Raw genomic sequence first — 25597 nt, forward strand, 5'->3', positions numbered from 1 at the left:
TCTTGGGCTCGCCGGGCCGTGCGTGCGGGCGGGGAGGAGGAGCGTCCGCCTTGCGGAAGTGCCCTCGCCCCCTGCGCCGGAGCCGAGCGAAGCCGGAGCGCGCCTAGGGCTGCCCGCCGTCCCCAGCACCGTCGCTACCGAGGAGCATGGCAGGGCGGCTTCCGGCCTGTGTGGTGGACTGCGGCACGGGGTGAGCGCCGTTGACAGCTCGGTGCCGGCGGGGAGGGGCCGCCGCCGCCGGAGATGGCGGCGAGGGGCGTGCGGCGGTACGGGAGGGCCGGGCCGGGCGGGGTCGTAGCGCGCTGCCCGCTTCCCTCGCCCCATCCGCTGGCGGAGGGGAGGCCCCGGTACGCAGCCCGGGAGGCCTCGGGGGGCTGTGCCCGCTGCCCGCAGCGCTGAGGGCGCGGTGCCTGGCGCTGAAGGAGCCCCGCTGAGGGCGGGCGGTGGTCGTGCGGAGCGCTGTGCTCGGAGCTGCCGCCCGGCCGCGTGCTCGTGGCGGTGATTTTCAGGCCGTGCGGCTCATGTCATTTATTCTGTGTTACTTCTCTCAGTGGAAGGGGGTAAAAAAAAAAAGAACCCCTCCCCCGCCAGTGAGCAAGCGCAGAGGAACTTCCTTAGTTTTGTCAAAGCCTCTTCCTGCTTTCAGGCTTTTATACCTTATAAGGCAGTTTTCGGTGTCAAACCTGAAGCAAATCCGATTTAGAAACTCTTCTTTTTATTTAGCAGCGCGTCAAAAGGTGAAGAGGATGGGATGCCGGCGATGTGCTGTGTGAAGCACGGCCCTTTGGGGAGGGAGCCCCGGGGGTTCGGTCCCTCCAGCCTTGTGCCGGGTGCCGGATGCCCTGCAGAGCTGCAGCACGGCCTGGGTGCTGCCGGGGGTCACTGGGCTGCTCGCAGCAGTGCTCAGGAAGTGAAAACCACAGCGCAGCTGCTCTCTGTAGTGCGGTCATACAGATAGGATGCTTCATTTGAGCCCTTATGCACTGGGTTCTTATTGGGAAGAGAAGTACCGGTGTATGGGCTGAGCTCTTCCTCTTTGTTTAGCGCTGGTGGTTCTGAAACTTGGCTTTCTGTTTTGTTTCTCATCTGTCTTACTGCAAGTAATGGGGGAAGTTTCTGGGTGAGTGCAACCTAGGGGTAGAAATTAACAGTCCACTTCAGAAAGGATATACTCATCTGAAACTGAAAGCGCATCCTCATCTTCTCTTCCAGAGAATCCATTTGGTTTAAGACATTAGTAAGTCTCCTTCAAGAAGAGCAGAGTTGGCTGTGTCTGTAGTGTCTATATGTTTAATGTTTGTGTGGAGAAGTCACGTTTGTAGTTAGAGCAAGAGCAAAACCTGTGCATTTTGTGGGATAAACACAGCAGGAATGAGAGCGTGTGGTTGCATGTATTGGAAGCATACAGGCATAATATGGTTTGGCCTCTTCTCCCAGGTAATGGGCAGTAGAATGAGATGTGACAGCCTCAGGTTCTGCCAGTAGAGGTTCAGGTTGGGTATTAGGTAGTTTCTTCTCAGAAAGAGCGATAATGAATTGAAATGGGCTGCCCTGGGAGGTGATTGAGCCAAGAGCTGTGGAGATTTGCTGCCGAGTGACATGGTTAGTGGGCATGGTGGGGAGGGTTGAAAGTAGAGATTGTAATTGCTAGAGTTAGGCAATTTGATCAGAGCTTCTAGTGATGCTAGCTAGAAGCAGCACAGTAGAATTCAGCTGTGCAAGGAACCACACAGTCCTCTTGATGTGAGAGGCGTACTGAGGGACCTGAATGTTAACAACATATCTTCCTGGAGAGAGTCAGTACGTAAGTGCACTATTAGTCAACCTCATTGTGCAGGGCATGCTCTAATGTTCTGTTATGTGCTGCTGACCAAATCTCCCTACTGTTCTCTTGTATTTTGTTCTTCAGAGATCTCTCCGATGTGCTGTTTTACCGTCAGTCTGTGTTTCTTTGAAAATGGTTCTACTACTACTTCTGTTCCTGATGCATCTCATAGTGCCAGGTTCCTCTTTCTTGAAGTTCCGTTCCACTCAATTGTGGACGGAGACTTTTAACTTTTGGAAGCTGACAGAGAATCTGGCACGTTAGAATGTCAGTAGGTGAAGGTGTGAAGTGGTCATCTGGGTGCAGTTTGAGATGAGTGGTTGGTGTGTGTTCTTTTTTGCCAGCTAATGTTGAGGGGAAGGAGAAGGGTGAGAGGGGAGGACGCTTGGGCTTCTCAACATCAGCCTGCACAGATTTAGTCCTATGTTAAGAACCCCTTACAAAGCACAGAAAGGGTTAGGGAGAGAGCACCCTACCTGTTCCCTGATGTTTTAACAGTTAGTCAAATGTTTTAGGGATGGTCCAGGTGCACGTCATGCAGCTGGAGCTGACAAATGGGTGAAGTCAATGACATTGCACTCAGATGATGGGCGCAGCAGTAATTCTTCCAGTGTTACACTTGTTATTTGGAGAGCTGCATTCTTCACAAGTTCCTGTGCATTCTTTGCTTGACCAAACCTGCTATCTAGAAAACAAGGTAATGGGTGCCTAGTAAGAGCAGGTAAATACCTGACTGCTGCCTGAGAAAACCTACTTATTTGAAGCTGCTTCTCCTTAATTACATAACGAGGCTACAGATGTGGAAATGACATATCAGGAGAGCTCAATTAGTTCAAAGCAGCTGTTAAAAACGGTCATTTCTTTCTATAATTGAGTCACCTGGCTTAGTTTTAAGTATATTGCATCTGTAGCACAGGGTTGTAGATGTTACAGTCAGGAAGCCACTGTCCATGTTAATACTGAATGTGATTTAACTTGGCTGTTTTGAATGCTTTTCTTTCCCTTCTCTCCCTATATGCAGGCACCCTGTCCCCTCAACAGTGAGCTGGGAAGTAGCACTTGTGTTTTAGATGTCTGGAATTCCGATTTTCAAACACTGACAGATTATTATGATGATGCTATGAATTATACTTAACATGTAGTGTGTGTGGGGGGATAAGGATCATGTATGTTTTAAAATGCAGGAAGAAAAGAAAGGATTTATATCCATACGGCGTATAAACAGCACATCAAAGAAAGGAAAAGCCTCTTAGGGCTGGAGTCTTCTTGTGTGTTTCAGTCATTCTTGAAGTCTCGATGGGTGAACACAAAGCAGCCTGGAGATCGTGATTAAAAGCTCTTCCTACGCCACTTCAGAATTGAGCTCGATTAGGCTGACATCTAGGATTTGGCTGTCTTTCTCTAAGTGTTGTGGACTTATTTTGTTCTTAGCATGAACTCCTGTAACACTGAATTAGCCCATCTGGGTGGCAGCTAATTGCAGCCGTTCAAATTAATGGCTCTCCAGTTGCACTGAAGTAAGTGGCTGTGTAACCTATGGTGGGTCCAACGTAAGAACTTAATTTTAGCAGTGAAAGCAATTTGTAGGGAAGCATTTGTATTTTCTGTACCTTCTGTTTTCCGTGGGCTTTATGCAGCTGTAGCTCTCAGGTGGATCCATCAGCAACCCATATTTGCATGTTGACAGTGAGTAACTTTTTCCTAAAGTACCCCAGAATTTGTTTTGTAGGCACGGTTGTGTATGGTAGTCCTCTGAGTAAATGGGCTTATGTGATTGCGTGGGAAACATCTATTGTAGTTGCTTTCTGGTGTCTCCTCTGACATGCCTGGCAAGTCCCTGCTTTACTTCCATTATTCAGGCTACAGAAATGAGTGCGTTGTTTTTTCTTCCTTTTCTCCCCTGCACACTAGGGGAGAATTGAAGGTTTCAGAGCTGGTTTGAGGAAGCCATGCTATGCTGTTCACACGGAGTACTTAAGGCCCTTGAGGTCAGCTGAGAGCCAGGGAGATGGAGGCTGCTCAGCATTTCTAGGTTGTCTTGAAGCTCTCTGAGAGTTTCCTGGGGAGCTCCTGTAACCAGCTGTCCTACAAATAAAGGAAGTTACAGAGCAGTTACTGCTCAGGTTAATCTTCATGCAACACCTGTGTATCCTCATACTCTTAAGTAGAACAAAGGTTTTATTGGTTGAGTGCTTTCTGAAGGGAAAATTTATGACAAGACAGTGCTGCTCTATTTCTCTTTTTGGTTTTGACCTGGTAGTGTCAGTGCGTGAGATCCACGAAAATCTAATAATCTTCAATAGGCAGCAATTATGAAATAAGAAATCCAGTGCTATAAAAGCAAGGTAAAGGGAAGGAATAGCCTACATTTTAACATCTTAGATACTTGACATAGATTTCCTTAAACTTTATCTTATGTCAGGCCTTGAAAAGACTTGCCAGACATTAAAACATGGGCTATTTCTACAGGTTTTCAAACCCGACCTCCTATTTGATGTGTTATTGCTGCACTATGATATCCTAACAGTTAACATTTCCATTAGATGTCTTGTCCTGACCTTTCAGGGGTTCCAGTGTTCATGAAAACATTCTCTTTTGGGATCATTTTCTCTACTTTGTGTCATCCCAGAAGTCATTTTTCAGAATGGAAAGCATGAACAAAGTCATTCCTTAATGGAATATGGAAAAATAGCCTTCCAGGATTTTAAGAACATCTTTTGCTTGCCAGCGAATGAGTGGTCATGAGGAGGAAATGCTTCAGCCTTAGTATGAAAAAAGGTGTTATGCTGGATTGAGTTTTGTGGTTTAAAAAAAAACCAAACAACACCAAAATCAAACTGTTTTAAATAATTGTCAGTGGGTTCTGTGGATCCATGGTGAACTCTGTTGTCTCTTAATATAGTATCCATCCATGTTATGCTTTAAACACACAGGATGTGCAGTGTATGATCAAGAGTCACTGGAATTGGGTTTGAAATGTATATTCTTTACTTGCACAGTCTCCTTTATGTTCCATTTTCTCTGTACAGGAATTCCATTGCAGTGAATCAGTTTACATGTTATCTTAATGCATGTCAGAAGCCATCTAAGATTCATGATACCCTTCTGTCTTTTTGGTCCTGCTTTTCTTTCCACTTGAGCTTGTTATTTAAAAAAGAAAATGACGAGAGGGAAACGCTTCTGAGTGGAGGGCAAAACTACTGTGCATCCATGGGCATGAATTTAATGGTAAGTGTGCCCCAAGGATGTGCAACACAGCTCCTAGCTGTGTGTGTGGGAAGCTTGCACAGTAAGCAGGACTTCAGTGTGGCCCTGGTGGTGATGAAAGGCCTGAGGGAGGGGTGGGTGGCACAGGGCAGGCTTTCTCCTTGTTGCTTGGTCAATGGTTATTACTTTGGCTGGACGCTTTGCCCAGAAAGCATGTTGGCTGCATGAATGTGATGCGTGTTTGAGCATCCGAATCACTGAAAACATTGTTTCAGTGAATTCAGGAATACCTTACTAGTTCCTGAGTAGTAATCCATCTCCTGTGTTATTGTATAGGCACATACAAGACACTTTGCAGTTGCTCTTTTAGTTTATGCAAGCAAATATTTCAGCGTGATGAAACAGAATGTTGAAACATCACTGCAGGCTTTCTTTAGGAAATGTAAAAAGGCTTGGATTTCTGACTGGTTTTTTTAATACTTGGACGTTCTTTTGAAGATCTGAATGAAAAATGTAAATCCGAAGGCAATCTAAATAAAATCATAATCAGAAATGATTTTTATGATCTTTTGCTTTGCTTAGATAAAGGACATCTTTGTTGTAGTCACTGAGCTAAAGCAGACTTATATTAGTGTACAGATCTAATGGGTGTCACTGAGGAGACCCTTAAAAATACAGCTTTGAGTACAGACTTGGGATCAAAATAACTGTGACACAGGCACCTATAAGAGTGAAGTCTGTCATTTCCAGGTGTTCTGCTGATATATTTCTGTAACTTCTTCTAAATGAATTGGTTGCCAGAGAGGATTATATCCAATGTGAAAAGTCAGTTATTTCATCCACTGATATTCTGTAGGGTAGGATTCATTGTTCATCATCTTGTTCTGAGCATGAGCTTGCATTTTTAAGCCTAGACATGAAAAAACCTCTGGGTAAACTTGGATTTCTTTTTTTTCTCCCCTCCTCAGGTCTTCTTTTCTCCTTATTATCCTCATGTGATTGCTGCCAGTGGCTGCAGCTGTGTGTGTTTGGCACGGCTGCCTGCAGCCGGGAGGTTGTCTGCTAATGCTCTATTCCAGTTGTATCCTGCTACCAATGAATGAATCCAAATGGTAATAATTTAGTTGATGCAGTGTCTCATCGATCTTTTCAATATTCACATTTTTGTCATGACTTGCTGTAGGTTTCCTCATGCTGTTTATCATCTGCAAGAACTTTCAGTCTGACTGCTTTCATATTTGCAGACTTGAGAATGTGTGTGATCTCACTAAATAAGGCCTGCTTCTCTTATTAAACCAAAACTCAGTGATGTATTTTTGTCTGCAGCTTAGTAGGGCACATCTTTCTCCAAGATAACTGTTTCTAATTCAAAGCCATTTGAAGTAAGCATGGTGTAACATGATACACATGCACAGTGGTATTTTAATGCAAGTGTATTCTTGATATCAAACACCTGGCTACCTGCTGGGGGTGGTGGGCAGTGTTCTGGGCCCAGAGTATCTCACAGGGCTTGCTGTGGGCTTCTCAGCTCCTCACTGTGACTTGTTGGCCTGCTGGGTTTCAGCATAACGCTGCTGAAGTTTTGCTGCTGTGTTTGGGATGACAGCAGGTTGCTTATTGATTCAGGGCTGGACAAATGATCATCTCTCTCTCTTCCAGTCTGAAGTAACTCTATGGTTTTCTCTGCTGCACTTGGCTTGTTGGGAAGAACATCCCAATTGCTCAGGTTTCTGTAAGCTGTGGCTTTCTCTGCCTTGTGGCTTCAGTGTTCTGCCCATTCCATGCGCACAGGCCTGCTGCTGGGAGGTGCTGGTGATAAGTGTCTGCAGGCACAAGGATTCGTGTAGTTGGAAATAGTTTGATTGAACTGATCCTACTTGTTTCAGCTGTTGAAAATTACATATAGCTGATCTGTTTTCTTTCTTTAATGTCTTATTTTGAGCAAATGATGCAGAAAACTGCCAAGTCAGTCTCTTCCTTGTAATGAATTTGTAGCATGAGGGATTCGCTGTGATGACTTCTGAACTTGGGGTGTTGTTTCTGCATTATTTGGACACTTCACGTGGAGTAATCAGGCTGTCAAAAGCACTCGGAGAAATGACATACAAATGAAAAACAACTTTACTAAAAAAAAAGAACCCCAGCAATATCAGTTTGTGTTGTGTGGGTGTGGTGTAACACAGAGGCACTGTTAAGATGCTTGTTAAAATGATTTAGTGGAAAGGTCTCAAAGGAAGCAGTAAGGAAAAAGAGAGCGTTCTCCTTTTGCCAACACAAACTGCTTTCATTATACAAAGATAACATCCAAGGCCTTTTGCTTCTCTCGCTTTGAAGAAAACGTGCTCAAAGCAAAGCTAACTCTTCTCTGTGCTAAAGGATGTGTTAGCGTTAAATATCTGAACTGGATAGTACAAGTAGAAATAAAACTGACTGGGACTGCACACTGAGCTCTTACCATCAGTGTCTGACCCGCAGTTTCTTGGTCTTCCATGTTTAAATACGGGCTGCTTTTCAGGTATGCTTTTTGTGACTCACTTGTACCGTGGAGTTTCACATGATAAATGCATCGTGTTGTTTATATGAGGATTTCTGCAGTCAAGTTCTCAGTGTGGTTGGTGGGTTTTTATTTACATTACTGATGCGTGTAAACATGGAACGAATTTGGAAATAGGTTCTCTTCTGTTCTGCCCAAATGTTAGTAAAGCTAAGAGCAGTGCAGAATAGCAGTGCTGTCACCTCTTCAGAGTGTTGCTAGTAGGATTTTCCAGGTGACAGTTTTAAAACACATCTGAACTTGCTCCAAATATCCTGTAGTTTGTGCTGCTGCTGCTGCCTTTGTGCTCCTTGTGTGCACCTTGAGGGTTCTGTTCCTCTGTGTGTGGCTAAGACTTTGTGGTCTTTATCATCCCTTCAAGCTGTTTCACACATGCAGCAGTGGTGTCTTTACTTTGAGTTGTAGATGTAGTTGCTAATGAAAAGCAGAACATTATTTTTTGTCTTTACCCAGGTGTGCTAAGAGATGTTAACCTTTCTTATTGTATTTTTGTTTTCATTTCTGGGACATCCTGCTGGTCTTGGTAATATCCCTCCTTCCCACCCCATGGTGTCTCATCTACACCTCAGCAGGATGTAAGATTGTAAGAGCGTTTCTAATCTTGTGTTTTTCCATTTGAAGAGCTAATTCTTCAGCTCTAGTTATTGATTCCTTAAAACATCTGACCAGAGATGTTTTAAAACTTGATCTAAGCAGTTGCTATTAAAAAAAGGGAAGATGATCTATATTCATTAAAGATAGAAAGTGGTGTGAAGGGCGTGACTCATCCCAAAGACTTTTGCTATCTAGTGTTTTACCAAGGACACTTGAAAAGAGATAGTAAACTAATTTATTAATGCAAGTCCCATTTTCCTAATATAATCAGTTCCTTTGGGGACTGCTGGTGATCTGCTGCTGCTTAAGCAATTTGCACCTGGTGCTGGAGCTTTTTAAAGGGGCAGGATGGCTTTCCTCTGCTTCACCATCTATTTCCTGTCATTTCTGTTAATGGGGGCTCAAGAAAGAATTGCTTCCCAGGTGCCTCAGTCTCATCTGGATTTTGGGAAGGATGAAAGGAGAAAAGCAGCAAATAAAACTGCAAAGGCTTGTTCAGGCTTTTCAGTCAGGTGAGGTGTTGTGTATAAAAGCTAAAGCTTCCATCCTTCCTGGAGAAGTTTTGCTTTTTGAAGTCAGCTTTTTATCACAGAATCACAGAATCACAGAATTATAGAAGAAGACACTATTATATCAGAAGACACAAGACAGCTAAAAAATTCCATTTTGGTAAAAACTTGGCACTTCTTGATTTATTTCATTCCCTTCTGAAAATATAGCACGTGTGTGTGCGTCCCTTTAGAACTGCCTCATCTTCTGAGGCTAATAGGCTGGGCTTTAAGTAGAAAATCAGCAGGCTGTGCGGGTGAAGGCAGTTCATATGTAAAGGCAACAGATTGATGTTATTGTTCACTGTTCTGTGTTTTAACTGAGCCCCTTGTTGGCTATGGAGTTTTTCTTTGTTCTTGGTTGTTCCAAGAAATGGTCCCATGTAGCTGATTTCTCAGTTCTGTTCCTGGGGTTGGACCCATGAAGTGTTGGGAGTGAGACTGAGGTCAGTCCAGGGATCAGAGAAGCTGCTGGGGCTAGTGGGAATTGGCCAGAAAGGACAGTGGGAGGACTGGAGTGCATTGATGTTTCTGCATCTTGAGCATCTGGCTTCAAACTGGAGGAAAATAATTCAGTTTAATCTCAGTCCTGAAACTCACGAACTTCATGATCTGCATTGAGTTTCAAATATTATAGGGGGATGGCTTCTTTTAACGCACTCAGTGTGTTTCTTTTATATGGCTGGGATGTGATTCTGCACACCAGGTGATGTGCAGTGATCATTGCTGCTCCCATTGGCTCAGGAGGTGTCTCTGAGGTATGCATATCTGTACTGTGCTGGAATAAAATGATTAAGCATCCATTGAGGAGAGATTCGAGCTGTGACTGTACCTCCTCTCGGCCTGCACTTGGCTATCTGAGTTTTGGTACAGGGCTGCCTGCAGAATTGGTAGGATGTGGCTTATGTTGGGCTGCTGTGCTTCATGTACTTCTCAGAGTACAGAACAGATACATTATCCAACAAACAGTCATTCCCCAGTTCCTCAGCCTTTTGGTACTGCTGCAGTTGTGTTAGAATCAGGGTGTTTAATTTGGGTGGATGTACGCAGAATGATGTTTATCACGGACTGGAAAGAAATGGAGAAAAGGCACATGGTCATGGTTTGTGGCATGCAGATGAGAGGCTTTTTAATGACATTCTTACTTGAAGTTTCTCCTGTAAGTGATATTTCCTTTCAACTTTAAAGCTATCTGCACGACTGATAGGTAAGTAACATTCAAGCAAACAACTCCTTCCTAACTCCAGGGTGTGAGTCTGAGGTGAGTGGCACTGTACAGATGCTCCCGTGTTGATGGTGAGCTGCAGATTAGCAAAGTGTGGAGGAGCCTTCATTAGCTTCCCCTTTTGGTGGGGTGAACATCTACAGGAACACTTCAGATGGAGAAATGGTCAGAAAGGAAGCCAGCTTTACAGAGGAGGTTGGATGCAAGTTTTCACCTTGGGATTTTGTTAATCAGTTCTGCTGCAGGCTTTAATATAATCCTGCATGGTTAACTTGTTTTCTGTATGAGGCTGCACAGTGCTTTCCTCGGCTATGGCTTCAGTGCCTCCAATTCAGCATTGGAAAACTGAGTTATGTCTTATGGCAAGGAATGTGCTCCTGTTGCCTTTCTGGTGCATGCAGCAACAAGCAAAGCTGTGACTTGCTGGGAAATGCGATCCCCTGTTGGTACTGCCTTATCAATCCTAATATCAGCATTTCTTCAGTATAAGACAGGGTGTGCCTTGTTCCCCTGTGAATCATCCATTACTCAGACACATGTTGCTGTGTGTGAGCTGCTTTGTGGAAGTCATATAGTGTAAAATCCAGCTTGTCCAAGGTACTGCTTCTTTGTCTGTATGAGTTAAAAACAGTTCACTTCAAATGGAAATGGTAGAATAGATCAGATCTATCTGAGCAGTACTCCTTTTTACAAAAGTAAGTTAAAGAAAGCTTCTATTAGACTATGCATTCAGAAGGCTGAGGATTTGTATTCACTTCTATGCATTTTTCAACTTTTTTTTCCCCTCTAACCTCATTGAAACTTGAGTAGGTGTGGACGTGGTTATGTGATGCTGAAGCTGGTTGTTCACTTGGTGCATTACCCTGTCCATGGCAGCCCTGGCACTGCACCGAGCCCAGTGGCACCAATCACTAAAGGCCTTAGAGGGCAGAGGGGGAGGTCAGGCTGGGTTACTGCCCTGACCTGTGGTAGGTGATGTTGACATCCTGCTGGAGAGAATAGGCTGGCAAGGAAGCTGTGATGTACTGGAAATGTGAACCGTTGCACTGGGAGCCACATAGGAGAGCTGCCACACTAATGCTTTATTATTCAGACATCAGAATCCATGTGGTTTTCTTCTTTGTGTTTTTTCTCCTTATTTGGAAGTCTAAAAATGGGAAACTTTTTTCCATGTGTCAGAAGACTTTTTTTTTTTCCTGCTGAGTAGGCCATAGTATTTTTAGATGTGCTGATTTTATGTCTGAATACAGTCTTTTTATTTCAAAATGCGACTTGACTGTTTTCGGCTTGCTGGATGTGTGTACACTGGGTGGTTTCCAACACCACAAGCAACCAAACAGTATGTTACCTGCAACAGATCAGCTTTTCTTTGCCTTGAAAGATGGAATTTAACAGCCTAGCAGTGAAATTGCTTTTTGCTTGTGAAGGCACTTCTGATTTAGTGGGAGGCGTATGTAGCCTTCAGGGTCCAAAGTTCCTCTGCAGGATTAGCTTTAAAATCCTGTGTGCTGCAGTTCCTGGTTTGCATGGCGAGGTGGGGGGACTGAGTCAGTATTTGCTGGCCGCCTTCATTTTCTTTCAGAACCGAAAGCTTTATTCTGCATTGACTGGTTATAGGAGCATCAAACTATGGAATTCTTACTTGAGATTTCCTTTAGGAACAGGATGGCTAAGACAAATTGCAAAAATGGTTTTCATATTACTTGAGTCTGCAAAGGGTGAGTTGCCTGTCCTAAGTTCAGGCGTGTGCAATACGTAATGCACAAAGTTTATGTTTCTTCTTAGTATTTAACTCACTTTCATTATGTATTTTATTTTGCCTTTTCTTCTTCAGTATGAGTTACTGTTGGTCAATTTGACACCAAACTGTTCTTGCAGGAGTGAACTCAGGGGCCCTTATTGGGTCCATTCCAACTTGAGATATTCTATGATTCTATAACCTGTTAGTAGGTCATAGAGAAGATGGTTTTCATAGGTTTTAAAATGTTTCTCTTGAAAGTGCTTTTCATTTTAGATGAGGTCCTCTATAAGCACCTGATGCTTTCTTTAGGATAGCACTTCTGGTTATTGTCAGCAGTAGAAACTGTAGGTGTTTGGGAACATGTGAGCAACCTGTAAAGCTCCTCTAGCCTGGAAAAGCTCAACCTTCGTTCCTATAGCTGTTGCCTCATGTTTTGCTGTATTGTTGACACAGGTTTCTGGGTTATTAAAGTTACTACTGCCCTGTGTAAAGTCAACTGGGTTTGTGTTCCATTACTGAGAATTGCAGAGGTACTGCTGTAGTGTACTTTGCTTTTGCTGACAGAGTTGATGCAGTTGGTGCAACTACCCATCAGTATAAAGAAACTGCAGTCTCCTGGTCTGTGTCAGATTTCTATGCAGGCTGTCACTGAAATTCAATGTGTTCCGCTTTGTACATTTTAGAATCTGTGTCGCTCCAGTCTTTTGTAATGCTTCCAGCAGATGGATAGGTTTGGTATGGTGAATTTTGTAGTCCTTGGATTTTTGTTATTGGCAATCTTGTCAGTTTTCGTATTTGGTTATGGATACATGTATCATTGATTGTGGTACATTCTGGAAATGCAGTGAGTAAAGGTCTGTAGCTGTTCCTCTTTCTTTCTGCGTGTGAGTTGTGCCAGTTCTGCACCACACCTGGCTGGCAGCCCATGGGCAAGGGGGATTTTTCCCCTATAATTGGAAGCTGCAACAATACTTCCATAGTTCATGTTATTTGTATGGAAATACGCTATGGAGCTGCTGATGGCTGAGCAGGGAGGAACAATCACTTCATTTAATTTTGCTTCTAAACACTGATAAACTGAATGATACACTCGGTGTTTAGTAGTGCGGTTCCACTCGAGTAGAACTCAGCAGTGTTCTGTAATAGTAAGCATTGCTTTACCTCTCAAAAAGGTTTCCCCTCTCCACATTAAAATGATCAAATTTCCCTTCTTTTTTAAAAGTGTCATCTTTATTTGTGGCATTCAATATTATAACCTAAGCTTTTTTTGCCTTAACAGGTATACAAAGCTTGGATATGCCGGTAACACTGAGCCACAGTTCATTATTCCTTCCTGTAAGTATTTGATACTTGTATTTAAATACTGATGTTACACTTTACAGTTTACAGTGACTTTTTTATGATGTTTGCAGTGGCACCAGCCGTACAAAAAAGCAGTTAAAAATGAGCAACTTGGTGTTGCTCAGAGGTCTTTTCAGACCTGCTTTTTGTAACCAATCCTCAATTTAGAAAGAAACATTCATTAAAATAGCATACTAATATGATTTCAGTCTCTAAGGAGTTGACTTCAAATGTGAAACAGTAGCACAGCTGTATCTATAGCAGGTTCTTTCTCTGCTGGTAGATCAGAAAACACTTTAGGTGATCATAACAAGGGGAAAAATAATAATTAAGAAAAGCAGTGTTTTAATCTCTAGGGTATTAGCTGTTATGCTTTCCAGGTATATCTCAGTACCACAGCTGTGCCACTTAATTCATTATGTTTTGCAGATGTGAAAGTAATTTTACTTATTTTAAGTAAAACTGCTTATTTACTCACTCTCTATCTTCTGAAATGCTTCTGCCTCTTGAAGGGATGCTTCACCTATTGACCTTCCACACTACTTGGCATTTTGTCATTGTTCATCTCAGCCAAAGTACTCGAGTATTACATCCTGGTAAAAAGAAATCATCAGTGCACCCAATTTTCCTTGTAAATACAACAGGAAAGGAGTTGGAAGTAACAACACTTAAGTACAATCCGTTCAGAAAAGAACTGGTAGTTCAGGCTCTCTGGGTGGGTACGAAACGTGCTTCCAAAAGTGATTTTTCTCCACATTAGAGAAATTTAAACCAGTGTATAACAGCAATTAACTTCAAATGCTACAAAATGCTGGGTCTTCCCAAAGTGTTTTGATGTTGTATGTTTTCTTAATGTTATCCACATTTAAGATGTGTTTTGGTTTCTTCTTTGATTTCCAGGAATGGCCATGTGGTCACTTTGTTTTATCAGGTTTATTTTTCTTCTTAAAAACTGCTTGCTGTGGAACCAGTCAGAGCAGCATTCCTTCTCCCTTGCTCACTTGCTGCTTATCTTACTTGCTCCTGGTCTTAACAAAGTTTTATCTCACTCTTTTATATTGTGGTCTTGGCTTAATTCTGAATATGCTTCTGTAGAGATGACAAATGCTTGCATAGAAAGTGAAGTAAGTGAGAACACAATCGGTCAGTTCTTTGAAGAAACTTGTTCACTGTTTTCATTGCTGTCTGCTTTTGAGATTTGGCAGATCATTTGTCTTGCTTGATTTTTCTTTCACTTAACCCTGTTGTCCCGACTTGTGTTAAAACAGTCAACTTTCAGTGAGCCAGGAGTTTTCCAAACTTAGTAAAAAATGGAAGTTATCTCTGATAATTGACATGTTGGATGACTTTTTCTTTATGTTAAAAGGTTGGGGGAGGAATAATTGAATAGTCATTAAACACAATTTCTTTTTTTTTCTGAATGTTCATATTCTTGTGCCAAGCCAACCAGTGCCAAAGGCCCTGCAATAATATTGGAGTGTTGCCTACCTTCAGCACCATTAAAGCAAGATTTATGCTCCTGTTTGTGTTTTCGTGCTGTAGTTCTCCATTCTGATTATTTACCTCTTCTCACTTCTGACTTTCACAACCAGCACTGACCAGCTGTGAGTTGAGCTCTCTCAGACTGTAGCAGGGTGAAGCCCATGGGATGCGAAAGCTTTTAGAATGTTGTGGCAAGCGCTGGTGACTTACTTGAAACTACATGAAGATAACATACATCTGGACGGCAAAGCTGTCCCCAAGTCTGCAAGCCCTGAAAAATATTTGGCAAGAGGCTGTTTTTCGCTTGCGGCAAACACTGGCCTTGCAACATCTTCTGCACAACTTCAGCTTCTTCTTACCTACCCCTCTGCTTTTTGGTTCCCACCCTCTTACTTCCTCTCTCCTCTCCTGTAGGCTGCTACAGAAGTTGTGGTGCGGCGCATTTTTCCTCCCGATGAGCTCAAAATAATGCTTTTTGTTATATTTGTTCAGTTTTGTGCAACAATTCATTTTCACTGACTGCACAGCCCTTCTGTTGCTGCACAGAAGGGAGGAAAGGGGAGAAGATTGTGGCCTCCCAGTGCACTGGGGTGCATTAGCTTCATGTGCTACATGTTTCCAAATCCTGTAGCTGTGTGTGACCCCAGGCTCTGTGAGCTTGGCTTGGTTCTGGTCAAGCAGCACTTAGGTGAAGGTGAAGACTAAAATAATTCTGCCTTTGAGAGAGCTTTCATATGACAACTTTTAAGTAATAGGAGCTGATGCTTGGTTCTTATTTCTGCAAATTTCCCACTGGTATTTTAAGACTTGGAAAAAATACAGTAGGTTTTGCCGGCTATGTGACCCTGGCACTCTGGGAGCTGATGTAAAAGAGGAGAGAAAAGAACATCTGTGTTCCTGTGGTATCTCATCGCTGTTCCATCTTCCCTGGATCCCATTTTTAGACTTAGCAGTATTTCTCCTTTTTTTTTTCCTTATAATGAGTAATTTTCGTGGAAGGATAAATTACCAACATGTTGTCTCTTAACTTTTGCCAGTTATTCCTTGAAGCAAAAGAGATTTGTAATATTAATTCTTAGTGTATCAGCTTTTCTGTGCTTGTGCCAGAACCAAAGGATGAATATAATTGCGGTATTTTCCTATTTCACAATATTAAGGTTCCTGTTTTTCTCAGTGCTGGATGTATAATCTAAAATACCATTTGTTCTCTTTGTCAAAGGTATTGCTATCAAAGAATCAGCAAAAGTGGTTGATCAAGCACAACGAAGGGTTTTGAAAGGTGTTGATGATTTAGACTTCTTTATTGGAGATGAAGCAATAGAAAAACCAACTTACGCAACCAAGGTACTGAGAGACATTAAGATTTTCTAATACAGTTAGAAATCATCAAGCATACAGTACAAAGCTTGTAAATGCTGTTTGAATTGTAATCTTATTTTCTTAGAAACTATTGTAAACGTTTGATATTAAATCAGTTTTGCTGACCTTCAGAAGTCTGGAATTGGAGGGGGGGACACAATATTTCATTTCAACATGTTTCTTTTGAAGTGAAGGGTGGCTGATACAGTGTTGGGAGGGAATAGAAGATGCTTTCTTGCTCCTTGAGATGTTCTATCAGCCACATCAGAATCATGGTACTGGCCTAAAGGGACCCTAAGGTTTATCCTCATACTACTATTGCCAGTACCACCATTTTGTTGCACTGAGAAACACTTAATATGTTGTTTTCTCCATAATCAGAATTTCAAATAGATGTCAGGTTGGGGTAGGGACAACCTAACACAAGGTTTCTAGATGTTGATAAAATTTCTGTAATGCAATTGAAAACGTTGTTTTTAAGTTTGTTTCCAGTTACATTTTGGTATTGTTCTGTAACAGTGGCCCATCCGCCATGGTATAGTTGAAGACTGGGACCTGATGGAAAGGTTTATGGAGCAAGTAATCTTTAAGTATTTAAGGGCGGAACCCGAGGACCATTATTTTCTTTTGGTAGGTAAAATTATGTCATGCCTGTGAAATAATATATGACAAGAATTTTGTGCTGATTTATGGAATAACTCTCAAATATGGATGTACTTACCTTGAAAAATAAAGGAAATATAAATTACATGAAACTTTCCTGGTGCTTGGCTTATCACATTCACATTTCTTCAGCTTTCTGAAAATGCTGAAAGCCAATGAGTCTGAACTGCAAGCTTTCCTTCCTTCCTTAATTTTCACACCAATGCACCTCTGTCTTCTCCCTCTTTTATTATTTATCCACTGAAGTCAGCAGTGGTGCTTGCATTTGGGTGTCTCTATGTTTTGACTTCATGTGATTGCAATAATTTTGTTTTTTATAGTACTGCCACCTGGATAGTGTATCTAGGTTGAAATTTTGTCTCCTTTATTAAATTCAGAAGGACTGATTGTGATACATGGACATATCAGGTCTGAACTGAGGTCAGATGTTCTGAAGTCTCTCCTGTTCCTTAGCATTTCATTTAAAGCCATTGAAATAACAGTATTTTTAAGTTTGAATTTTATATCACAAGGTTGGAATTGAGTGCATTGGTTGTTCTTGTTATAGAAACTAATACAACTGCACCCTTAGATCTAATTGCTCAGGTCCCTTCATCCAAGCTTTGAGTATCTCCAGGGGTTGAGGTGCCATAACATGTGGGCTCTTCTCCCAATACTTTACCAACCCTCACACTGCCTTTTTTCCCCTCCTAAGAAGTAATTAGAGTTTCTCATGTTGCTGTTGGTTTCCATGGCCTCTTGATGTACCACCTTTACGAAGAGTCTGATTCCCTCCTGTCTTTACACTTACATGGTTGATGCAACAAAAGATAGATGCTTTTACTCTGGTATTATTCAAAATGCTCTTTTAGAGGAGAAGGTTGCTTGTTTGCATGGCACTCTTACAAAATATATAGTTATACCATTGTGTGCTGTTAAGCACATTGTTGCTCTGTTAAACACATTTCTACAATGAGTGGTATAAACTTTTGTTTTATAATCATTGCCTCTTGGAGAAAAATAGCTTTTTTCTTCAGCAAATTTCTGATTTTCTTTAGTATCTGTGCTTTGCATACTTAAACCTAAACATGTCAAATGCAAGGTCTTTGATTCTTTCTGAAAACATGCATTATAATAAGCTGACCAAGTCATAGATAGGACCACTGATGTAAATTCTTAAACAGTAATTACTCTGTTTCTCAGTTCTGCTTTTTCTGTTTGCACTGTGCTTTTGCACTGTGACTTGCAGTAATTCTGTTTGTGCCATGGGTGTTCCTCGATTTTCTTCATTACACCATTTGCCATTAATAACCCCCTTTGCACTCGACTATTTTTACATGCTGTTCTTGAATGACTCATCTTTTAAAATTTAGCTCTAGGTGATTTTCGAGAGAAGTTTAAATGCTTAATCTGAATCCACATAAAATGTTTTTCTTTATTTCATAGACTGAACCTCCATTAAATACTCCAGAAAATAGAGAATATACTGCTGAAATCATGTTTGAGTCTTTCAATGTTCCAGGACTATATATTGCTGTTCAGGTAAGAGCACAGCTATTTAAAATCTTAAGCGACTCTTGAAGTATTCTTCTGTGTTTCTGGTCACCATTTCCACTGCTGGATGTTTATACTCAGCTCTAGGTATGGAGTTAGGACTCTAGACACAATATAAGATCTTGCTGCACCTTAAACAAAACACACCGCAATTATGGTAGTAGACTAAATGCTGAGTCCCTTTCAAGATGAAGCAGCAAAAAGAGTCTTTATATTGGACATGCTTAAAAAGCATCAGAAGACAAAAGCTATGCTTCTGCAGTCTTTGTTGTTGTTGTTTGAAAGCTATTGTATACACACATTACAAAATCAGTTTTCGGTGCTGTAAGTTACCACAAGAGAATTTCAAGCACTTTTAGTTAGTAACTGTTCAGAGGAAGTTTCCATCAGACTAATGGGATTTGTTTGGTAAACGAGATTTCAGACAAAGGTTTTTCCTGTTTAAATGTATGCTAAAACACTTCAAGCTGTCCTAAGTAGACACTTGTTTTGCTCTAGTGGATTTTAGATTTGAAAGGGTAAAAATAAATCTGGGAGGTATTTGTTCATAACCTGCAGAACAGCCAGGAATCACACTAGAACTGGAGGTTTGTAACTTGGCAATAGGAGTAAGAAAGTACTATTTAGTGTAAAATAAAGCATTTTAAAATACCTGGAATGCTCATTAGCTGGGGCTTATCAGAAAATGATGCTGGAGGCTGTGACGTCTGCAGTGCAATGTTTCTATAAGAATTGTGTTCTGTGTTTTCTTTTACAAGGCTGTCCTTGCTTTGGCTGCATCTTGGACGTCACGACAAGTAGGAGAACGGACACTGACTGGCACAGTTATAGACAGTGGTGATGGTGTTACTCATGTCATTCCTGTGGTAAGCATACTTAGGAGCTATAGAAACAACCTAAGGGGAGAATAGTTTGCCCTTCAGCTTCTCTGTAGTCTTCATTCGTACAGTCTTAATGTATAGCTAGGAATCGTGAGAAGTATCAGATAGCTCCCAGGGTTGTAGGTGTGGGTTTTTGTTGCTTATTTGGTACCTCAGGAACTCTTGGAAGAACTTTTCTCCACTTTGAACTTGTCAGAGCATGTTTTTTTCCATTGATTAATTCAGAAAGATAATTTGCAAGGCTGTGCTATGAATAAGTGAAGCCATGTTGCCTTATTGTATTTGCAGTCTCTTTTGCTCATAAGAGTCAGTGTGCTCTTTACAGTAGTCAGTCCAAAAAGTTTGGAAGCTACTGTTTAATTCTGTCAGCTTATAATAAAATGTTATGTCTGCCCTGAAATATTTTGTATTGCTTACAGTTTTTCTCCCTCTGTCATTTCCTACCTGATTAAAAAAAAACACAGTAAATTAGTTAACATTAAATATCTGTTGCAATACATTGTTTTCACAAGAAGGAATTGGTATGATCATTTACTTCAACATTTATATTTGCTGTTTCTTAACTGGCAAATTATTGTTCTTATGGTAGGTGTGCTTCCTTTTACAAAAGTACTTGTCTAAAATTTTCTAATGGGAGCATTCAGCAGTGTGCTTTTATTTTCAATGCCCATCTTTTCTTGAGGGGATGAAGGTAAGTCTAGGCTACAGAGACATTTTTGCTAGAAAAATGAAGTTAGATTGTTAAAAGCTTTATCATGCTACAGTAACATGAGGTGGTTTTTTATTTGTTATACCAAAATGTAGCTTCAATTGTGATCAAAATTATGCTGCAGTGTAGAAATTTCTTATTGATCTTGGTGGAATACGGCAGCTAAATGTGAGATGGCATGTTTTTAATAAGGCTTACAACATAATTGGGATTTCAACACTTGTTTAGCTGTTAGTTTTTTTTTTTTAATTGTACTGATTGAACTTTTCATGTGCTGTGGAGTTCTCTCATTGCTTTTGGTTTCTGCATTTGGGTTGGATATTTTCAATGTCCCAGTACTGTCCTCTAGGATGAGTATGACTTGTAAGGGTTGAGCTTGTGCCAGCCTGATGCTATAAGCCATCTCAGTTAATGTGCTCAAATGATGCATTTTCTCCTTGCTGACAGAAAGTTCATCTTGGTTCACATGAATTGTATCATGACTGTGACTATGGAGCCGCATCATTTATTCTAAAGTAATATTGTATGGTATAAGTTTCCTTGACCTTTTTGGTAAGAGTACCCTCATTTTAAAGAGAAAATAAGGGGCAAGGAATAGTGAGTATAGCAATCTGTCTGTCTTATGTGTTAGTGACCTTTCTGTTCCTTCTACCACTTTAATAATTATGAACAAAATGCAATGCAAAAGTGGGCTTCAGGTATTTTAAGAGCCAGCCTTAAAGGCTTCAATCATGGGTACTGAATAGGAGTTGACACACTATGACTCTCCCTCCTTTCTAAGCTTTTTTGGAAGGAATGCTTATCAATGTCTTTCTCCCAATTAATTTTTTTATACAGGCTGAAGGATACGTGATTGGCAGCTGTATCAAACACATTCCAATCGCAGGGCGAGATATAACATACTTCATTCAACAGCTGCTGAGAGAGAGAGAAGTAGGAATTCCTCCTGAGCAATCCTTGGAAACTGCTAAAGCAGTGAAGGTAGTGTGAACTTCACAAGTGTAGAGCTTGTTTTAAAGTGGAGTTTGATAGCAGTTAGTAAAAGTACATTCTCTTAAAATCATTTCCATCCACCTCACATTACTATTTCTTATGAATATAAAAATATCTACATAACAGTAAATATGTGCATTTTTAAGATGTGTTATTGAATTATAGTCTCTTTTGCCCAGGATTTCAGTCTTCACTTGACTCTTCCCCTTTATTATTGTAATATTAGGAGAAAGCATTCTCAGTGGGATATGAAACGTGAAGAGCTGTAATTACTCTTATTCTTGCTTAGTATTGATGGATTCTTTTTTTTATAGTACAAAGCTATCTCGAAAGATACTCAGCTTCAAGTAGGCTTAAGCATTGTTTCTATGGCAATTCTTCAGTGTACTTTAGAACTCATTTCTCAACATTATAGAGATTGAGAGGGGAGGGAAAAAAAAGTAACCCAGAAGGGTGTACTGCTTGCAGTGCTACACTGAAAGGGTCTCTACTAGCAGAGCCATCATCAGGCTGTATGCTGTAGATGTCATTTCAGCTGTTTTTGAGGCAGATTCTGTATTTGCCAATTTCAAAGCTTTTAAGAAAGAGTTACTATGCTTTTAGAAGTATGCTTTAAAAAAAAGAAAAGAATAGCAGAAAACATTGTATGACTTTGGAACTGTACATATTTACTTTCCAGGAACGTTTTAGTTACGTTTGCCCTGATTTAGTAAAAGAATTTAACAAGTATGACACAGATGGTACAAAGTGGATTAAACAGTATACTGGAATTAATGCTATCTCAAAGAAAGAATTTACCATTGATGTTGGCTATGAGAGGTTCCTGGGGCCAGAGATATTTTTCCATCCTGAGGTAAGCTGATTCAAATTGTCTTTACTTCATTCTAGGTGTTGTAGATGATATCTCACAAATAGGATTTGTAAATTATTGACATGTTTATGCAAATTTAAAATTTCTTCTTCTTTCTAAATAAATACCAGATATTGGATATTGTTTATCTCAGTTCCAGTGTGGGGAAAACTGAAGAATAAAGCTATCCCCTGCACTGAGTCCTTTCTATCGAAAAGTTGTTTTTTCCTGTTAGGGTGTATTTCTTTAGTGCTTCTGATGTGGGAGGGCATGTATTCTTTGACCTGTTGTGATTAGTGAGAACTGTATAGGAGAACAGCTGACAAAACAGATACTTCAAGCTTAATATACTTTCAAACCTTTTAAAAATGGCAGCAAATACAGCTTATCTATCTAGTCCATTAGTTTTTTTCGCTACAGCCCCAATATAATAGGGCGGTTTGTTCTTTTTCCCTTATTTTTAGCCTTCCTTTCTTTTCTGTATGTGGTTCTGCATGCTGACTTGTCTGTTTTTATTCTTGATTGTAGTTTGCTAATCCCGACTTTACGCAACCAATCTCAGAAGTAGTAGATGAAGTTATTCAGAATTGCCCCATTGATGTTAGACGTCCTCTGTATAAGGTCAGTAGCTGAAGTGCTGTTTTTCTTTACTACTTGGTCTGGGAGGGTGGTGGTTTGTATTGAAATCTACTGGAAACTGGGATTAAGAAAGTAAAAAAGTAAACCATTTTTCTGGAAAGCAGAAGGCTGTATGTTCACATACATGTTTTTCAGAAGGGGATGTTTCATTGATCAAGTCAAATTGTAATGAAATTGAGGAAATTAATATCTGAGCCAAAGAAATGAGGTGTGCTAAGATATGAATGGATTCTAAATCAGAAACAATTTAAATGAGACAACCTCTTTGAGAATTCATATATGCTTCAGTTTAAAAATAATCTAAAACAGGGTAAAAGCACACCTGTATGTTTGTAAAAAGAAAAAGCCAACAAAAAAGAGATTAGGGAAAAAAAATAGAATTTAAGAACTGAATGAAGCTGGAGAAGTGTATTTTTAGAAACACTGAATACAATTTAAAAATTAATGTATCTATTTTGACTCTAAACAGAATATTGTCCTCTCTGGAGGCTCAACCATGTTCAGGGACTTTGGGCGCCGTTTACAGCGAGACTTGAAAAGAACTGTTGATGCCAGACTGAAACTTAGTGAAGAACTTAGTGGCGGCAGACTGAAGGTTAGTTCTTGTAGCCAATGCATTTAATAAGTACCTCCTTAACTTGGGTTCTATCTACTTTTGACCTCTGATTTGATGTTTGCATTTTTTTTTCTGGTAACTCAGGATACATAAAAGACACTTGCAGGTTAAAATTATTATTATTATTTAATTTTTAAGGCAAGAGTGAAGGGATTTTCTCATTTCTAGTTATTGAAATTACTAGACAGGTTCAATCAATGCTATTTTTTTAAGTTCATCTTTGTAATAAAAAGTGACAAATTTAAGAACATGTTTCTATGAAGCGTTTTATTTTGAGAGGAGTAAGTAGTATGGGTCTGTTCTTGCAATTGTAAAAACAGTGCTTTGAGGAACTTAAGCAGAAAATTGAAGGTGGATAATCAGAGAGGAGGAACCAGCATGAATGCAAGTAGCTTTTAATGTCTGATAACGTAAACAGCTCTTGCTACTAAATCACCGCTTTATTCTTAGGGCTGTGCAACTGAAAAACTGATAGTATAATTGTATAATTACATACCCAGCATTTAGGTAAATGATAGTTTGAGAGAGGTGAACTTGGAATTTACAGTCCTTTGAATTAAAAAAGGAACATATTTAAATATATATATATATTTTCTTTTGTAGCCTAAGCCCATTGATGTACAAGTCATTACACACCATATGCAAAGATATGCCGTTTGGTTTGGAGGATCAATGCTGGCTTCCACAGTAAGTTAGCTATAAAGCTGAATATGTCTTAGCCCTGCATGTGTTTTTGGAGTTCTCATCTCTCATTTAGTTCAGAATAAATGCAGTTGGGGATTTTCTGATGATTTTTGAGTAACAAATATTAACCATTCCCCCTAAGCTTTTGCGTTAGGCTTCAAAGATCTGGAAGAGCAAATGAAAGCTGAATTAATTTTATAGTGATAATTTTTTTTTAATGGTGATTTTGGGTTTGTGATAGTATATGTTGATCATGCTGTTGTTTAGCCATGTGACAAATGAGGTTAATTTCGGGGCTTAGAAGTTTGTTTCTTTTCCCATTTGCTTTATAGATGTTAGTATTGTTAAGCTGAGGGGTGAAAACCACTGATGTCTTTTCTCTTCCCCTTTACAGCCTGAATTCTACCAAGTATGCCATACCAAAAAAGATTATGAAGAAATTGGTCCTAGCATCTGTCGTCACAACCCAGTGTTTGGAGTTATGTCTTAAAGCTGACCTAGCAGGGGTCAGGGATAGGGAGGTGGGGAGGAGTCTTTCTGATCACTTGTTTGTCTGATGGCCGGTATTAAGATAACAAACATGACTTGACAATAAGGAAAAGACCAAACACAATTAAACAAGGTTATTTTAATAAGTGTCTCAACATGCGGATGTAGTGGAAAGCCAAAATGATCACGTTTTTTTTCTTTAGATTGATTATTTGAACCTGTGCGTAACAAAGTGGATTTTAGTTCTTTCTGTGCCCTGATATTTTGTATATTAATGAAATATCCAAGATTTGATGGGATTTGACAGTGTATAGATAGTCAGCTCTCTAATGCTTCAGTTGTACCCTTTCATGGGTACAAAGCTGGAGTTTGTTTATATTTCTTACTTTTTTATACTTTGAGGAAAAAAAAAAAAAAAAACGGATTAAAGAAACTGTAATATTTGAGGGGGAAAAAAGAATTTACCAGTGACCATCTTAAAAAGAAATTAAAACAGAAAAAGTCATCGTGATTCCTGCAACTCTTTGTTGCAAATCACAGCCAATCTAAATCCTGGGTTCCATACAATGCGACTGCTTTTGGAACTAAGAAGCTCCTATCTTGGATTAACCGATGCCTGCCTAGTGCTTTCTGATTACTCGGTGCGTTTTCATTCTATCTCTTGCTTTAAAGAAAAAAAAAAAAAAAAAGAAAAGACTTGGACCAGTATTGCAGTTCTGTAGTGTCATTTCTAATTAAAACCAAATAATCAGGTTATCGAAATTGGTGTATTTAAAGCCTAACACCATTCCAATAAAGGCACAAAATTTCTTTTTATGTTTGTGTCAGACTTGTTAATGCCGTTACATGGGAAGTTGTGAGCATGGGTTCCTACGTATCTGCTATGGTTTTTGAAGAGTAAGATTGGCTTGTCAGGTAGAAATCGTTATGTGCACTGTATAAACTGAAGTGTGAACTTGTTAGAATGGCAGTTTATATGTTCATCTGGACAGCAGTTACCTATATAAATCTAACACCTTCTCCATTGTTAGGTTTGTTCATCTACTTCATTCTGTAACATTTTTGTTTCCCATTTCAAGTGGTGGCAAACAGGAGACAGTTCTGCCTTTGAAATCTCTGGTTTTTCTGCAAGAAAATACCATGTAGATAAAAAGTGAAGTGAAAACAGCATCTCTCTCATTCTTTCTAGGAAGAAAGCTTCATATATTGAGTGAAATTACTCGCAATTTCTGTTGCTATTTGCTAGAAAAATCTACTTCAGACACTCACAAATATAGTTTACACAGAAGACCACAAGAGGGAGATCTGTTGGTTTCTTCTCCTGAACTGGAAAGATTGCTCAAGATTTTTTCTTTATCAGAGCTTACATCAAAACATGATAAATGAGGCTCAGAAACAAGGGTGAGCATGGAAAGCTCTTTTTACAGTAAATATAAGAATTCACGTGCTAGATTTGAGTGGAACCTTGGTGCGAGCAACAAAGCTAAATAATTGTATCACAAAACTACTATTAACCTCTTCTGATCAGTGGTGCAATTCTTGTATATGTAGCATTGGGAGTTTTCAGATGATGGCTTTTTAAGTCACAACTGCTGACTAATTCATGTGATAAGGCCTATAGGCAAATGTGTGTAAAATAAAGAGGTTAATATAAGTTCTTTTCC

At 40.1% G+C, this 25597-nt stretch overlaps 1 protein-coding gene across 1 annotated transcript; it reads left to right on the forward strand.

Annotated features, from left to right (window-relative positions):
* On the forward strand, positions 1-25597 carry ACTR3 (actin related protein 3). The gene is made up of 12 exons (XM_072342146.1): positions 1-190; positions 12974-13029; positions 15737-15861; positions 16396-16506; positions 17965-18060; positions 18831-18938; positions 20500-20643; positions 21335-21508; positions 22034-22126; positions 22614-22739; positions 23364-23447; positions 23839-25597. The coding sequence occupies exons 1-12, from the start codon at positions 147-149 to the stop codon at positions 23932-23934; spliced, it is 1257 nt and encodes a 418-aa protein (XP_072198247.1). The 5' UTR covers positions 1-146; the 3' UTR covers positions 23935-25597.

The sequence above is a fragment of the Excalfactoria chinensis genome, chromosome 7, assembly GCF_039878825.1.
Source record: "Excalfactoria chinensis isolate bCotChi1 chromosome 7, bCotChi1.hap2, whole genome shotgun sequence".
NCBI classification, from domain to species: Eukaryota; Metazoa; Chordata; class Aves; order Galliformes; family Phasianidae; genus Excalfactoria; species Excalfactoria chinensis.